The following is a 17,848-nucleotide window of genomic DNA, read 5'->3' as shown; positions in this document are numbered from 1 at the left end:
ATCAATCGTCCCATTGGGAGACTTGTGGGGGTTTAGACATTGCCTTGACAAGGATTTTTAGTGTGAATGCAATACTAAGCAAAGGGGATTAGTTTCTTTTTCTTTCCGAATTAGTTTTTCTAAACTCTCTGCGGAGCTGACAGTTTGCGTTTAGCATGTACTTTTCCGGGATGTCAATTTTTTACTTGGTAATTTCCCCTTTTCTTTATTTAAAATTGAGTCGAATTACGAGTCACCAACGCAAAGGCCGTGGGATGATTGACCGGATCTTTTCTCGGTTTCCACCGCGGGATCTTGCCCTTTATAAGTTTTCAATGACCCTAACACCCTTTCTCATATATATATATATATATAAGAGGATTACCAATCGAATATGGGTAGGCACTGGTTCTTTTTTTCATAATTTTTGGAGCTTAAAGCTAAAATACTTCATTATTTTGCACATTTTTACAAGATCATGGCAGCCATTGACGGGTTTCTCTCTGCGTCCTTGATGACTGCAGAAGCCGTTTAAGTTCACTGGTAGTTTAGCATCAAAACAAGATGTTCTACTTAATGTAAGTTTTTAACATAATTTCGGAATCATTGAGGCGGTGATCATGGGGAATGATGTCAAAGTTAGGATGGGTAGTGCTCATCTATGTGCATAGACATGAACGGATTGGACGGCTGAGATTCATCAGTACGAACCTGCGAACAATTGATTGGACGGCTGAGATAGAATCGAAAATCATATAGGACAAGTATGTCCCCTGTAGAATTTGGTCACCGTGGTCACGGTCGCACGATTCCGGCAGGGCATGGGGCCCGGCCGGCGAATGGGTAGGCAGAGCGTCCGGCACCACCGGACAAATGGACGTCTGACTGAGTCAGGCCCTTGGAAGAAAGGCAAGCAAGCGGCCAGCCAGACATGACTATGCCCGTCATGGTTGCACTTTGTCTCTTTCGTGCCAAGTCCACTTAAAGGAGGTTTCGAGCTTGACTACTTAAATCCCGGAGTCTTAAGCCTCAAAGACTTGCACTAGTCTTCCCTGATTCTAACCGAACCCAAAACCTTTTTGACTTGTTAGTGGACATGCACCAAATTTTCTTTTGATCCTATAAAAAGAGTATCTATGAAACATCTAGAATATTTTAGTCATGCAATATAATATGCATCTGCGTGTGTGAGTGTTGTCACTTTCCTCCTCATCTAAGCAAATTCGTTTACCAATGGAAGTCATGAATGTAACTACTGTTTGCTTTACTTTGACAAAATCTTTACAAAGCCCTCAAATATTTAGTCAAGTCTGGTGAAATCAGGTTTTGATTGGACCTCAGCTACATATTTGGGTATGAGTTTTGAGAATAATATCTTGTTGGAAAGGCCTGACTTGATTATAGATAACATGAGAATTTTTTGAGGGATGGACCAGAATTGAGACTTACATATTAGAGTTTGAATCTGAGCCGCTCTGTGACTTAAATTATACACAAACCAATTGAGTAAATGCTCAATCTGACCTGCATAACAATCTACGTCCCCATTCTGTGTATGCACGCGTGCGCCTGTGACTCATCTGCACGTAAAATTTCTTGAAGAGGTCCATTTTTGTATAGCGAACCTTTTTCAACTTGGAGTTCTTTAATTCATCCCTGTTCCCGGTCTCTTACAATTCAACTGTTGAGGTCAGTTTATGAGCTCAGAGAGTGGACAAAGTTTATGAGCCATTGTTAAAAAATGTGAATGTTGAACAAGTCATGCACCTATTTGGCAGCCTATGATCCATCTTTTAAAGTTCATCGGCTCGCTGGGTCAAGATCAAGATCCTCTTGGAGATGTCGACTCGATAAAGTCTATATTGTATCAAAATTATTGAATGCAGATTCATTAGCTACTTGATATCTTATCGGTATATAAAACTTTTCTTTAACTCTAAGGTAGAGTTTGGATGACATCCTAAAAAGTTGTTTTGTAAAAATCTGGTTTTATTAAACTTTTCTTTCTTGATCAGCTTTCAAAACATGGGTTGTGTATTTGGGTGGCACACTTAAAACCGTGTTTTATTTAACCTTAAATGTTTTATAAATCTGACTTAAAAATTGAAGCAGTTTTATAAATAAAACAGGTGTTTTATGAATCTGCCTTAATTTTTGAGCCGTATTAATGAAACAATTACATATGGTTCCGTTTGCCAAAGGAACTCTAAAAGATTCATTCAAATACTTTGTGAACAAGTAGAAGCTAAACTTGGGTAAGCATGCGCCTAAAGATTAAAATACAGTGAAAACAAGGGAGGTGGTTCTTTTATTTTCTTTTTCGAGTCTTTCATTTGTTCTTCATAGATAGATTACATCCCATTTGGGTTGGGTAACGTGAAAAGCAACAAGCACAAACCGGTAAATTTTTAGTTTACCAAATAAATCCAACAGATCTCTGAACTGAGACAAGATCCAATTAAAACTTTGGATCTGATTTCTGAATCCAGTTATAAGTGAGGTTATCAATTAGGATTGGATCAAATCCACGTCCGAATCAATATCACCGTCAAAACTCGTGGGGTTCCATCTTGGTTTCTGAAATGATCCCCACAGCGTGGGAGAAAATACCGGATGTACGACGGGAGGACCCCATGGCCCATATACAACCCATGCCTTGGGCAAAGGTACAAGTGTTCTTCATCTATCTATCTGCGACACTGTCATCTCTTTGTCTTATACGTAAGCTGATACATCACAATTTGGATCCAGAAATTTGATTTCCTTTTGTAATCTGGACACTGTTCATAAATTGTTATAGTTTGTAAGAACCTGTCCCAGTTCCACCTTGGTTTCGATCTCTTAGTCCATCAAATTCAATTTGTGTCTCTAAGTTTCAACTTAAAAGGTTAAGAATCAAGACAACCAATCACTTAACAACTCATTTTATAAGTCTTCTACACTTCTTCGTAAATTTATCCAAATTTTTGTTAAGGTCGAATTAGATTTTTCAAATTTTCTATAGAGTCGAATTAAATGTTTTTTGAAAATCTTATCAGGGGTGACATGGGAGCCGCGGCCCCTGCCCCAGACAATATCCCTTGGCTTCGACCTGAATCTTGTTAGCATTTGTTTTTATGGGACCGGGTCCAACGGCGAAGCCAGAAATTTGAGTCGAACCAGCGCATACAGGCGAAGAAGTTTCTAGGTTGAGGCCACCCTTTGTCCGCCGGGCCCAAATAAGCAGGGATTGAATAAAGGGTTCACCGTCATCATAGAATAGAGATCAGCTACCATGAATTATGGTCGAGTTAACTACACATGGGCTTCTCTTTACATTTACACATCCTCCTGTTTTTTAGTTAAAAGAAATTACAATTCCACCGGACTCCATTCTTCTCCACGTTCAATCTCCATTTTCTTTGTTCCCCCAATTGAGTGAGTGTCATGTGCACTTTAATTCAATTTCAGACTTTATTATATATATATATATATATATATATATATATATATATATATATATATATATATATATATATTATAGATTAAATCTGAAAATTCAAATTTAGAATATAAATCTGATTTTTAAATCCACAAACAATTTGAATCTGGTTCATAAAATGAATTCAATTCAAGCAACATGAAAATACGTTACTTTTTTTGCAAATGTATAGATGTTAAATGTATGATTTTTGTTTAAAACTAAAACAAGATTGAAGCGTGAATCTCATTGGACATTTATTTGTATCCGTATGTCTCGATCCAAATCGTGTTGGGCGGACATTGACCGCGTGACTGTCCTATGTCTGCCTAAAATTCCCTTCGGCTATCGGGGTTTTTTGTCTTGACCCGACCCGATGTCTCATCAGCGAATTGTCAAAGTCCCACCGAGCCTTTTCTGCCCAGGTGACGTCGTAATCCACGGGTCTCGTCACCTCAAACATTTCTCGAACCGAAGTTCTTTCCAATTAAAAAACAAAACTGCGAATATCTCGATTCTGCAGCCTGAAAATACGGCCAACAGTTTTTCCGGTGAATTGAAAAGGTCCAAGTGCTTCCACTGCCCGTGAACACATATGTTTTACTGCCTTACCCTCACTCATAAGATAATTTTTTGAGTTAATAAAATAAATTGTAATACAAACATTAAAAGTTATTAAAAAGATTATTAAGTGGTTGGTTGTTCTGGTTATTATCATCTTTCTAAAAGAGTAAAACCGAAATTATTAAGAGCTTGGTTGTTGTGATCAGTTGGATCGAGTCGTTGAAGATATAACCTAAGTTGGTTCCGTGAAAATTTTGTATCCAATTATGAACTCAAAATTCCAATCAAAATGATGAACTCGTAATTCATTATGGCTCTTAAAAGAAGACGCATTTCTTTGAGTTAGAAATCTATGGATCTTAAATTCATGGTTATGTAATAAGAGTTTCTTAAAACTGTATGATTGAGATGGACTTTGAAATGAGCCCGATATGATATGTGTTCGTAAACTGGGTACTATTTTTTTTTTCTTTTTTATTTGGACCAAATCAATTTGCACCCGACCTAACCCAAATCTATAGCTGGTCTGCTTGATGCAAATTAAAAACAAAAGAGAATCTAAACATGCAAAATCAATTCACATTCGAACATAAGAAGATCCACAAACATTGTAACAAATAAGAAAAATTCTTAAAATATTTCTGAAAATGATTAACAATCTGAATAGAATGGACTTGCCACTTGTTGAATTCAAATTTGAACATTGTAAATATTCATCTTAATTTTCAGTCGCCAGTGTTTCTCCAACCTTAGTTTAGAGGCTGGAGCTTGGAATAGATTGAAGGACCCGTTTTATAAAAACCTTAAGCACGCCTTACGTGAAGATTGGCTTATCATGCCCAAAAGTCTAAGAATATCGAAACTTCTTCATTCCTGATCACACGATTCCATAAGTTGAAAATTTTGGATTTGTGATTCTTATATCATCATAAGTTGAAAATTTTGGATTTGTGATTCTTATATCATCGGGAAAATCTTATCAGTACATTGAAAATGCATGTTTTCTTAAATGTCAAAGCTAGGGGCGGAGCCAAAAATTTTTTATGAGGGGGGACGAATTAAAGTTTCTAAATTTTGATTAGGACCAAAACATCATTTTTTCAAAATTTTTATATAAAATAAGTGAAATGTTCTAAAATTTACATGTAAATATTTTTTAAAAAAATTTTGAGGTGGGTCAGGACCCAAGCGAGCCGTACCTTGACTCCGCCCTTGATCAAAACGATTTGGGTCTTGCATGGGACCCAAGTTCCCTATTATGCGACCAATGTTCAATTATGTTGAATTTGAGGCATATGTATCATTAATTTGATAAAACAAGTTGATAATAATAATGTTGTTGAATTTGTTGCAGAGTACGAAGCAAGTTGCTAACAATTCCTATCAAAATGGATGTCGCATCTTTCCTAGTCTTTTTTTTTTTTGTATAGAATATGGTTCTACTTTTTTGGATGGATGAGCATAGGGAAGTTCTTAAACAAACAACCCCGTGTCCTCCTAGAGCCTTATTTTCCTAATAAAAATGGTTTCATTTCATGCCCCAATATTTGTTGTAGATCTATGTTTTATCTGGAACCAGATCTGGTTTGTCTACAACCTCAATCGCAAAAAGCTACCTTCGAACTTGTCTCCGACGAAAAACTCTGTGAATTGTATTCCAATTTGGTTCGAGTGTGATTTTTATTCATCGACCCGAAACACTAATCCAATCTGAGCTGCACATGCGTTTTGGTTTTTGATCTTACTTGAAAGATCCAAATCATCATATATAAGTATGTTGAATGCGAAATTCTTTTCTTTTTCGCAGTTAATTGGATCTGACGATCAGTTTCCAGCAGACAACTCCAGGGACAAAATTTTTAGTTTTCAACAAGTAGCATCAAACTACTTTGAACATGTATGATCAAAGACCAAACTTTCACCCCCATTATACAACTTTTGGGAGAGCTTTGCATCTCTCTCACAGGATTCACAAACAAAAACCTGTATACAGAAGAAGGAAAGCAAAAACCAATTGCTGAACCACTAAATACAAGGGGGAACACCACATTGAAGGTTGCAGAGCGAAGGCAACGAAGACAAAAACCTGCACATTAGTGAAGCGGAGACGATGAGAGTTTTGGCTCACACGTCCATCCATGACTCTGGTTTTAAGCCAGCGTAGCCAGTCGTTGTTCTTGTTGTTCGATGATCCAACTTCTTCACAACCTGTAAAATAAAAAAATGTTGTAGCACCATGCAAAGCAATTCAGTTTCTGGGCAGGGGGGGATCGAGTTTGATGCTTGATCCACTAGGGACCGGGAGCTCACTTAATCCTTCGACTAATCTCATTTGTTTCAGAAGGGGAAGCAGAGCAGATGGTCTTCCTCACTTCAACGTCCTTCCTCCATACAAAAGCTCTCCGCCCTTTACAATGACAGAAGCTCCTCTAAGGAAGGTGAAATCCCTTCGAAACCAGGTTTTCCGACTATTTGGTTGCCATCAAAATTGAGTTTGAAGAAAACCCAGTTTTAACAAAAACTGGTTTTGAAAAACATGGTCTCCTAATCCTTTAGGTTATTTCAAAGCCAGTTTTTGGACTTGTCACCCAAAAAAAAAAAAAAAAAAAAAAAAAAAAAACAAAGGTTATAGAACTCATTAACAAAACTTGGCTTCTACAAAACCTAGTTTTTTTTTTAATAAGTTGGTTTATTTGTTTGGATAATACACCCAAATCCAGGTTTTCTATGAAGAACATAGGAGGAGGAGTAAACGAAATTTTATCAAAATTGGATTTTCCCTATTCCAGATTTTGCATGGCACCTAAACACTAGAAAAAACCTTGTTTTGAAGGCAAAATTAGGTTTTGCTTTTAAAATATAGGTTTTGCTGCGTTAGTTATGCAGATGCCCCCTAAGTTTTCAAAAAGAATCTGACTATACCATCATAATTAATAAGTTAAATTGCCCTCTCTTTCCATAAAAACAACTTCCTTTGTTTTAGAGTCGGTCTTGATTTTCTTGCTTTCAAAAGCGAATAGCCAATGCAAAAATGTTCTAACCTATACATATGTCATAACAAATATTGTCATAGGGTTTTTTTTTTTTAAAAAAAAAGATTTTCTCGTGTTTTTTGGCAAATGTGTTTTTTTCTCAAGAAAAAAAGATAACCAAAATTTTCAAATTCAAATATTCTAAAAAATTATGTAAAGATAAAATACTTGATAAACTAAAAGAAAGCATAAGAATTTTCATAAAAAAAATAATCATGGTAAAATTATTGAAAAATAATTTAGTTTAAGTTTAAATTCGAACATTAAATTTGCGAAAGAGAAAAACTAAAAATAGGTAAAAAAAAAAGAATAAAATGTGATAAATTTGGTAATAATTTTCACATTTAAAAAAAGATATGTTTTTCTTCTTCTTTTCTTCGTTAGTAACGCAATATTTTCCGAAACATCTGGTTCTTTGTGACACCAGAATATATTGGTGGCAAATTTCAGAACTCCGATAAGAATGTTTTAGTTTACAATGACAACCCCAACAAGCTTGGTAAGTGCTTCCAAAGGACCAAGTTAAATGAGTGCAGGTACATGTACAAAAATGAGAGTACTTTATAAAATATGGGTACAGGGATAAGACAGGCTTTATATATGTAGGCAAAATAACATAAAAAATGAAAGCAATAAACAAATAATGTAAAGAAGAACATTACACATTACTGACCAATAACTTTAAAAGACAAAACGAAAACCAGTAAAAAAAAAACAAGATAAATCATATAAAAGAAGGTAGTTTGGATCAGTTCCCATCAAAAAAAAAAAAAACAAAACTCATAAGTACCTGCTTTGCCATATTGGTGCGTTGTGGCTGTTCTAAATTTGAGGGAGAAAATGTTTCTAAGTTTGATTGTCTATTCGCCACCGTCCCCTGAAGTTCCACGAAAGAGATATGAAAGAAAAAAATGGGACAATTTCTTGGTGAACAAGGGAGAGGCAGAAGAATTGAAACCGACTTAGAAAAATACATATTCCTGACTTGTAAACTTCGACTTAGAAAAACATATTCCTAAGTTACAAATTTTCATAGGTAAATCTGGACCTGAGAATGAGTTTTAATTGGACGCTTTATTGGAAACAGGAAACCAACTCCCTATATAAACACAAATCTAAATATACTTCAGATTGAATTTGATCATCCTAATCCCAATGCAGATCTAGATAGAATGTGTAAACCGATATCGATGTTGATACAAATTGCCTCAAAGGACATAGTATAACTAGACTACAGCGATGTAAGGGGTTCAATGTTTGAATCTTGTGCCCACTGACTCCTCTTTTTTGTGTGTTATTTCTATAAGTTGCAAAGGGTGACAATAAAGTTGATGTAAACTTTAGAAGTCTAAGGGTATGATATCGTCGGGGATTAAATAAAATTAGTTTTTTAAATTAAACATTAAAAAGAGAAAACGTTTAATACAAGTCAGGATTGCATTTTTGATCCTGATAGATAATATAATGGGGTTGGTAGAGCGTTAATCCGACCCGAACCCGCGAGTTGTTCGAGAAGGCATTGACCGTTGACTCGTGTTTTGAACGCAAAATAGGATTTAATTTGATGTGTTGGTCCCCGGTAACAGCCGCCGAGGCCGAGCCTCTCGACGCGCGCTGGTGGGTCCCACTGAGACTCTCCCTTTCTCCCCGCGTGATCCCACTGAGAAATAAATAAATTGTGGGGCCTCGCCCCGCGTCCTCAACGGTCGCCCATGAAATATCAACGGGAAGTTTTTTCGAAAAATCCACCAAAATTGTGCACCGGTTGATCCAAAATTATATATTTCATCCACCCGTAGACTACACTTGAACATTACTTTCTATTGTATTCTTTAATAATTTAGAAAGATTAATATAGAGGAGTCAGTGTCACCTCATACTAAAGAAAAAGAAAGAAAACACCCGCTTGATGTTAGTCTTTTATTTGCCATCCATGGGTCTGCAATTGGGGTTGACAGATTCAAATTTCTCATATGTCAGATGTTACAGAAGGAGTAAAACTTGAAAGTTTGTTGCTAAAAACTGTTGGCAGTAGATAGATTATGATGCTACAACAGTTCATATTGTTTTTTAGCGATTTGCAAACACCAGAAGCAGCCAAACTTTACTATATTAGCTACATGCAAATAAGAGAGTGCTGGTTTGCCGATTCATAGACCTTTTGAATGATTGCAGATGAATTTTTTTTTTTCCGTTTCTTGATTAAAAATCAGAATGCACCAATTTATTTCGCGTAGCAACGTTTTTTCCTTTTGTCATTCTCAAAACATTCCAGTTTCAAAACCGATACCCGATTGTCTTCTCAGGCAATGAACAGGTGAATTATGTTTCAAAGGAAATTATACTATTCTTTGATTTTCCTCACCATCTGAACTCTTTATAACTTTCTTAATTTCGATGTTTGAAGCCCAGCAATGACCAAGGGAATGAGACTCTTCGCTGTCACTTACTCTTTTGCTAGTTTCAGATTATCACATATACCTTAAGGAAAAATCAAATATGAGGGATGATACCCAATCACCAAAAATTTAAAAGTATTATATATAACAATATTAACTATTTCTTAATGACATATTTTTAATTCTTAGCCATCAAACAAGTTAAAACTCTTACTTAAAAAGAAAAAAAAAAAAACAACAACAACAATTTAAAAGTTTTAATTGCTAAAGCGTTAAGGATGAATCCATATTATCAATGCGGTGATTTTAGCCTCTCAAAGACCTTTGACTAGCTTTTCTTTCAAAGGCAAAATTCTTCCTCAGACTCTATGACTTGTATGACCCTTAGCTCAAACCCAAGAAAAAATTGGATCCTAGACGTCTAAAACGGGGTTTCCAGTTGACTCCTATGGCCAATTAGGGATAAGATTTTTAGTGTTCACAGAACCATTATTAGGTCAGCCTCTTTTACCCATTTTGGGTTATCATTACCATAATGACCCGAATCCATTATGCAGTGGATCCTTCGTCAGAAAATGCGATCCGTGTCTGGATCCAGAACTTCACAAACTGAACCGATTGGTGCGCCATTTTTTGAAACCTAAATGTGCCAAGAGAGTGGATCCCGAGTTCAAGGTCCGGTTTTCTCTTCAAATTTGGATTTGAGCATATCCGATACTACAGGGCTGAAACGGTCTTTCTCTTTCACTTTTTTTTTTCCCCCCCTCAAGAAACCCCCTCAAAACGTCTTGCGTGTCGCCGGTGGGGGTTAACGGGCGTTGGCGTTACGTTATCCGAAGCCGAGGCCCGGACTTAGCTTCGGACTGCGCTTCGGCTCCGTGTCTCGAGGGAAATATAAATGAGGGGAAGCTTCGTGCATAAAAGTCTCTCTTTTGGGGTTGTACACTTTGTCTTCCTTTTCCCATTCTTGCTTTTTTCTTCTTGTGGATGGTTGGCCGTGACGACGACCGGGTGATGATGCCGTTCTTCTGATGAAACCAACCATTTAATCGATCAATCGACTCTTTCTTGTTAAGGTATTTCCTCTCGTCAACCTTCTTTTGGAAGCTTAGTTTTGGTAGGTGCTTTCTCGAGCCTCCTGGTTTTTGTTTGGAAAAGCTGCCTTCTTTAGGGTTCTGGTTTTATTTTGCGGTAGGAATCACGATTTCCGCTTGCATTTGGTGATCTTTTAGGGAATTTAGTTTTCGGGGCAGAAATGTCCGTCGATGTTCTCGTGAAGACGGCGAGAGGGGGTTTAGGTTTTAGTTTTCGACGTCGGTGGGTTTTTCAGCGGGCGAACGACTTTGGGATAAATCTATCGGGTGGAAGCTGCACACACATTCTTGTTCTGAATTTGTGTTGCTTCAGGGAGAAGTTTCGTTTCTCTTTGGGAGAGCTTGAGGAAAGTTCCGATTTTCCTTCCATCTGTTGTTGAAATCATGTTATTGTTCGAGGCAATTGCCGTTTATACATATTCTAAGCGCCGAATGTTTTGGTCAATTTGTGAAATCGGTGGGTAAATTTCCTTCGTTGTTGCAGTTCCGGGAGAAACTCTTAGATAGATTGTGGAGAAAATCCATCTGATTGAAGGCGGGCGGCTGTCTTTTTTTGAAGTCAACGCGCAATTATCTTCCTCTTCTTATTATTGTTCTTTGAGAAGGGTTGAATTGCCTCTCTTGGACGTTTCATCTGAAGTTCTTTCAGAAAAGGTGAATATCTCTCTCTCATGAGTTTCAATTCCGTTGTCAATGGATTTCTCGGCTGGTTTTTGGTTATTATGGATGAATTTTTATCGCCTTTTCTGAAGCGTCTTGTCATTTCTTCAAGCATGTCTGTTTCTCTTCACTTTTTTTTGCAGGCAGATGAATGAATAGAATTGCCATTTTGTTAAGCTGAAATATAGTTCCTTTGGCGGGTGGCTGATGCATTTGTTCTTCTTATTTTTGCAGTTTGAGAATCAGAAGGTGATCAGAAAATGGGTGATCATGTAGTTGTGCATGTTGATCGCCTGATAACACCTGAAACACCTGAATCTGGTCCAGGAGGTCCATCTGGAGAAGGGCCTTCCTTGAGCAGTACTACTGTTGATTCTTCATCGCCGGAGAATGCCGCTGATAAAACTGTGGATGAGCAGGAGGTTTCTGATGAGGAGAAACCTCTTCTGCAGATAGGAGAATGCAGGATTTGTCAAGAGGAGGACCATATAAAGAATCTTGAGAACCCTTGCGCTTGCAGTGGCAGTCTGAAGGTAGTTATGACTATGCCTTACTGATGTTCAGATTAAAATATTTGAAGTAAAGACATTCTCTCCTTCTAGTCTATGTGTTGCTCCATGGTCAGTTTTTACCTTGCGAATTAGTTGGGTTAGTTTATGTTGCTTGAAGCTCTAGACTGGCTTTGATAGTCTGGCTCTTACGGATGAGCATTTGAAATTGATGTTGGCCTTTTGGACTGGTTGTAGCCACTAAGTGTTTCAGAGGTTTTGCATGGAATTTATTTGTAATTGGCATTTACATTTTGGAAGGATTAGTTGCTTGAATTCATAACCACAATGTTTTTAGTTTTTAGATCATGATATAGGTAATCTTTATGGCAATGTTAGTTAATGTCATGCATATGGTAATTTGATGTACTTGAAGGACACCATCCTGCTGCTATCTTTTAGGTATATTTTATCTGATTTTCTATATTACGATAAGGATAGTTTCTCATGATATAAGTGATGGACATGGAAGGCTGTGTTTTTTGCAGTATGCCCATAGGAAGTGCTTGCAACGTTGGTGCAATGAAAAAGGTGATATCACATGTGAGATATGTCATCAGGTTAGTTGATTTCTTGCCTTTTGTCTTAAATTTTGATTGATGGTCTTGTATGATTTTCTAAAGACCAAAATAAAGTCACATTCATGTCTTGGCACACAAAAATGTTCAAATGTTTACTTGGTTTATGAATGCACTTTGTCCTGTAACCTGATCTGTGTTCGCATGGTACTGATGACAGCAATATAAGCCTGGTTATACTGCTCCACCTCCTCGATCTCAAGCTGATGAGACTACCATAGATATTAGGCAAGTGTCTTCTCCTATGATTTCTCCTTCTTGATAATTGATAGTATCGTACTTCATTTCTAGGCTTCTTCTGGATTATTTTTCACTTTAAATGTGGTTTCCTATTTACTGAGAAACTCAAAAGACATATAATATCCCTTTTGTGATGCAGTGGAGGCTGGGCGATCTCTGGGACTACACTGGATTTGCATGATCCTCGCCTCTTAGCAATGGCAGCTGCTGAACGTCATTTCTTGGAGTCTGAGTATGATGAGTATGCTTCTACGAATGCCAGTGGTGCTGCATTCTGCCGGTCTGCTGCACTCATTGTAAGTCCTGTTTGTCTTGGTGCTAGCTGATGAATCCAAACAACAAGTTCTTTCGCCTTTGCTAGAAATATGAATAAAAGATGGTTTAATATTTTTAAAACAAGGTTATCATGTTTCCTGAAGTCAATGAATTGCCTTGATACTATCTGATGAATCCATAAACAAGAGCTTTTGCGTTTGCCAGAAAAATAAATAAAAGACATGGGTTTGTCTTTTTCAAAACAAGGATATCTTGTTTTCTGAAGTAAATGAGTTCACCAATTTTGCAGATTATTGCTAATGGTTTCTAAGATTATACCTTTGGCTTTGTTGTTTCTATCTTCAGTTAATGGCTCTTCTGCTTTTGAGGCATGCACTGACCATTACTAATCCTGATGGGGATGAAGATGCATCTACCTTTTTCTCTGTAAGTGTAAAAGTTTCAGCATTATCCCCCTTTTTCTAGATTTCCTAATGTTTCCTTTCACTGCCTTTCAAGTTATGATGTTAATATTTGATGCTTGACTAACATAATTTATCTGTGAAGCAGCTTTTCCTACTTCGTGCTGCTGCATTTCTTTTGCCTTGCTATATTATGGCTTGGGCATTCAGTATTTTGCAAAGGAGACGCCAAAGACAGGTTAGTAGATATATCTCTACGATATGTGTCCTTGCCATGCATGTTTGCCTTGTGTACTATGTCACAGTGGTACGTGGGGAGCGCCCACGTACCCATACCGGTACGGCGGTACCGCTTGGTACGGTACTTCCTTCTTTTTTCTCATACATAATACCTATGTCACTTTAAATGAACTTATTTTCGCCTGACGCCTCTTCCTCCTTCTTCCTTACTTTCGTACAACATATCTAGGCCAAAAATGACATCAGTTTCTTATATTTATGTTATTTTTTTGCTGATTTCATGTATATAATTAATTAAAAATATATAACTATTTCTGTACCGCCATATCAAGATTTGTGAAAACACTGTACCCGTACCTATGTGACATAGCTTATGTATCTTTTTGTTTTTGCAATATTGTTCAATTTAGATTTAACAATTGAATACAGAAAAAACTGAGAAAAATAAAGAATTTAAGGTAGAGGAAGAAGAAACCAGGGAAAGAATGAAACTTCTTACTCCAGTCCAATTTATAAATGAAGACACAGAAAAAATAAATTCATTTTGAGTGTAAACATTTAGAAAATATGTCTTTCATTTGGATTTGCTAAGGGGACTTACCTAAATGCCTATTCTGCTGACTACCTTGGTCTGCTTTGACACATCATTTCAATGGTATTGCTTACATTTGTTGTTATTGTGTGTATGGCCAGCTGAAAGTATTGATTAGATATGATATAATAGTTTTTGTCAAAGACTCAAAAGATGTATTGCAATTATTTCAACTAAATGCCGTGAAAAGTAAAAGATTTCTCGTCATGCGTGTCCTAATGCTGTCCGTTTTACCTTAATTTTTTTTTTTGCAGTTTTTAAAACTTTTATCACTGTATATGTTTGCGAAAAGATGTCAAACTTATTCATGAGAGAACCATTTTGAAGAAAATTCTTGGGGACAAACTTACTAAAATATTAATGAAGACGAGAAGGGTAGCCATGCTTTAAACAGAGAAGGCAAGGAAACTAGGTTTGCCATTGTGTACAAGGAAAAAGGAAACAGAGTTCTATTTACTAATCATCAGGTTTAGTTATATTGTTCACAGGGGATGCTTGGAAGTGTAAAATTGCAAAAATGTGAAGACCAAAAACATTGCACGGCATTGGCAACGACTTTTATACACAACTTGATTAGTGATGCCTGTCGGTCATATTATTCTACACAACTTGTTATCAAACATTTTCGTTGTTATATTTTGTTTATGTTCTTAGTAGATTACTGTCTAATCCTAGAGGTCATCAGAATCATACAAATTTCAGATTGTTTTACGTACTGCGAAATGAAATTCTATCCCGATCTGCCAGTCAATCTTCTGAAGTTAGTTGGCTCCTTGTTGGGTCACGAGTCTCCTAACGCTAGCATAGTTTGCAGGATTTTGTATCCAGTTTTCTCGTGCTTATTGTTCTCCCATCCGTAATTTTCTTGGACAATGGCGGTCAACTGTTTTGCCCAGCGTAGTGCAAGTTCCTCTCGACGTTTGTGCTCATAAGCATGTGTCCTTTCTTGTTGCAGGAAGCTGCAGCATTGGCGGCGGCAGAGTTGGCATTTGTATTGCAGTCCGGACGAGCAAGAGGGCTGCAGCTGACAGTGGCACCAGCTGCTGCGCTGGCTGCTCACGAGCCTTTCCAATAAATAGCAAATTAAAGGACGAGGATGGTGGTCCAGTGAGGCTTGTATGATGTAATTTCCTTTCCTGTTGCGCGGGACAAATACATGGTTGTCTTTGTAGGTTGATGTGGACGCAGACGTTGCCTGAGAGGGGATGCAGGGTGAGGGTTCTCTCTGCTTTTATATGGAACTTATCGTTCCAACGATATCTTTATTATTGGTGAATTTATCCAGGTGTAAATAATTTTCCAGATGGGAAGGAAGGTTAAAAAATGAAAAAAAATTGGCACTCACTTAAATAAGCGTCAGTGGATTTGCTTCTGCAGTGATAAACTTTACCCTTCATCCTGCGTCTATTTCGGACTGGAGGCTGCCTTTTATCCCCGCCACCTCATTTTTGTTGCCAAATCCCTCTGGAAAGTTGGCGTCAGCAAAGGAGGGTTACATATCGTAACATTTTTTCCGTCATCAGATATCACGCTTGGGTGATGAACTCTTTTATCATTATCATCATCATTATTATTTAATGGAAATCAGAAGAAAACCTCTCTTTAGGTGACGGTCAAATATTTTGGGACTTGGTCGTTCTAGTTTCACCAGGCGGCCCCTGCACTTATCTTTTTGAGAATGTAGAAAAACTCCTTAGTGAAAGCCTTTCATCTAAGAACGATTTTCATTTAAATTAACATAACACGATATTGGTTTCACATTTTCGGGTTGTGTGCATCTTTGGAATGGGAAGTGCCAAACCCCGTGGCTTCGACCATGATCAGTAAACTGGTAAGGCCATCGATTTGCCCATATCATGTTAACAGAACTTTTTTCTGCATAATCTTGAGATTACGATAACGATATCCTTTGATTTCCGACAAATGGGCTGGAAAATGCTGTTTAGTTTTATTATAGAAGTATATGTATGCCATTGTTCGTGACGTAGAAGGAAAGCGATTCATTTGTCAGACACGTGAACAAGAAATTAGAACTCTGCAAAAATGCCCCCTAATCTGGACTAGGAAGCCTGAACAATCGTCTACCTTGTAAATTAGGGTGCTCATTGATGCTGATTAAGGTTCCGAACTTTTGGGTCTGGAGGTCGAACCAATATCAGCTTTGATACACTAGAATTTGACAAAATTTCTCACCCATTGATATCTTTATCTATTAGCCCCTTGACTAATTAGAGACAAACAAAATCCTAATTTTCTTATTTTTGTTCTTTTAATGAACTAAAGTTCAAGGATCTGGTAGCCATGATTCAATATGATGGACAGACCATGATGATCCGCTGCAAGTAATAATTTAATTAGTTAAATTTCTGATATCAACTCTTTGTGCAAGCTGTAGACAACTAAGATCTGATAAGGAGCCAACAACCATTTGAATTTGGATACTATTAATATATGGAATCTAGCAGCAGAACAAGTTTCACACTCTTCTACCTTCATCCGTCTTATAGAACAAACTATATGGGCAGAATTTAAACAGTTGAAATTTTACTCACAAACATATAAGGTAGGAATGTCAATGGATCAGATTCAAATCCGATAACGATTAACTGCATTCCCTTTTTCTGACATTCAGATATGAGTTCGTATTCAAATATGAACAAATAAGAACCATATCCGGATCCAAAATCAGATTTCACAATCTGAATCCGATTTTTACATGTATATTCAAATCCAAATTTTGAACCAAATCTGACTAATTTTCTAAATGCAAGAGCATTGGATATAAGATATTTATTTAAAACTATATCCGATCTGAATCCGAATCCGATCGGATCTCATTTTTTAAATCCGAAGCCGATCTGATTTCTTAACTGAATATTCATTTATTTATTTTTTCATACGGAATGGTTCAGAAGGATATCTGATATGAATCGGACATATTGACATCCCTGGTCCAGGGGTAGGGAAGGGAGTCAAATACTTGGAGAAACCTCATGCTTGAAAAAAAAGGTGAGTGAGGTCCATATGCTAATCAATCCCAATTAGCATAATCGTTTTTGATTAGTTGATTAATGCAAAGAAAGAAGGTAGAGCTGGCTCCGCAGGAGAGGGAATACGCCGAACGCTGGGCTTTGTAGATCAGTAATAAGGACGCTCAGATTCACTTTCATTCATTTTCTTGTCAGTATGCCATCATCTGTGCACTAACAAAACCACTACATTTGGTCTGATTCACCTTCTCCAGTGCAGCAACAACTCTACATGTGGCGTGTATATAGTTCCTCGTTCAAATTGTATAGAACACTATATTGTATATACCACCAATATGACCGGAGCTTAATCCTGCTGCAGCATAAAGATCGAGAGAACATAAGCAGATTAAGTGGCTCACGTCTCGGTGATGATTCTTAGTCATGGATTCAAGATATCTAATTTGCAAGGCTTTCATGAGGTGGATAAGAATCTTTGAGTTACGTGCTCTCTCTCTCTCTCTCTGTGCCTGCACGCTCATAAGCAGAGGTGTTGTGGCTAGCGTTCTAACCAAAAGTAGTGTTGGCGTGGGATCTCTATCATGTAAAGTACCACTAACACATCTGCTTTATATGGGATATTTTGAAACTATGCGGTCTTCCAACGACCAAACGCTTTAAATTTTTACAATGGATTTAACAAAACATCCAAAAACACACACGCGGGGAGAGAGAGAGAGAGGTGTGCTAAAATTTGATAAAGTTTAAAGCTTTAAAAAAAAAATTACGATTCCATGCGATATTACCCACGAAAAA

General features: G+C 37.2%; 1 protein-coding gene across 3 annotated transcripts; it reads left to right on the top strand.

Annotated features, from left to right (window-relative positions):
* Positions 1-10,350: 10,350 nt before the first annotated feature.
* On the top strand, positions 10,351-15,416 carry LOC116249164 (uncharacterized). Of its 3 annotated transcripts, none has more exons than XM_031622342.2 (9): positions 10,351-10,510; positions 11,013-11,182; positions 11,423-11,721; positions 12,225-12,296; positions 12,475-12,542; positions 12,694-12,850; positions 13,176-13,256; positions 13,380-13,469; positions 15,019-15,416. In XM_031622342.2, exons 3-9 carry the CDS (start codon positions 11,449-11,451, stop codon positions 15,136-15,138), a joined length of 861 nt encoding a protein of 286 aa, XP_031478202.1. In that variant the 5' UTR covers positions 10,351-10,510; positions 11,013-11,182; positions 11,423-11,448; the 3' UTR covers positions 15,139-15,416. The 3 variants fall into 3 exon arrangements, with proteins under 3 accessions (XP_031478202.1, XP_031478200.1, XP_031478201.1); XM_031622340.2 differs by having other exon boundaries at positions 13,377-13,469; XM_031622341.2 differs by lacking the exon at positions 10,351-10,510 and adding an exon at positions 10,516-10,551 and having other exon boundaries at positions 13,377-13,469.
* Positions 15,417-17,848: the final 2,432 nt, after the last annotated feature.

The sequence above is a fragment of the Nymphaea colorata genome, chromosome 2 (genome assembly GCF_008831285.2).
Source record: "Nymphaea colorata isolate Beijing-Zhang1983 chromosome 2, ASM883128v2, whole genome shotgun sequence".
Lineage (NCBI taxonomy): Eukaryota > Viridiplantae > Streptophyta > Magnoliopsida > Nymphaeales > Nymphaeaceae > Nymphaea > Nymphaea colorata.
Note: the sequence above shows the minus strand (reverse complement) of the source record. Positions and strands in the feature narration are given on the sequence as shown.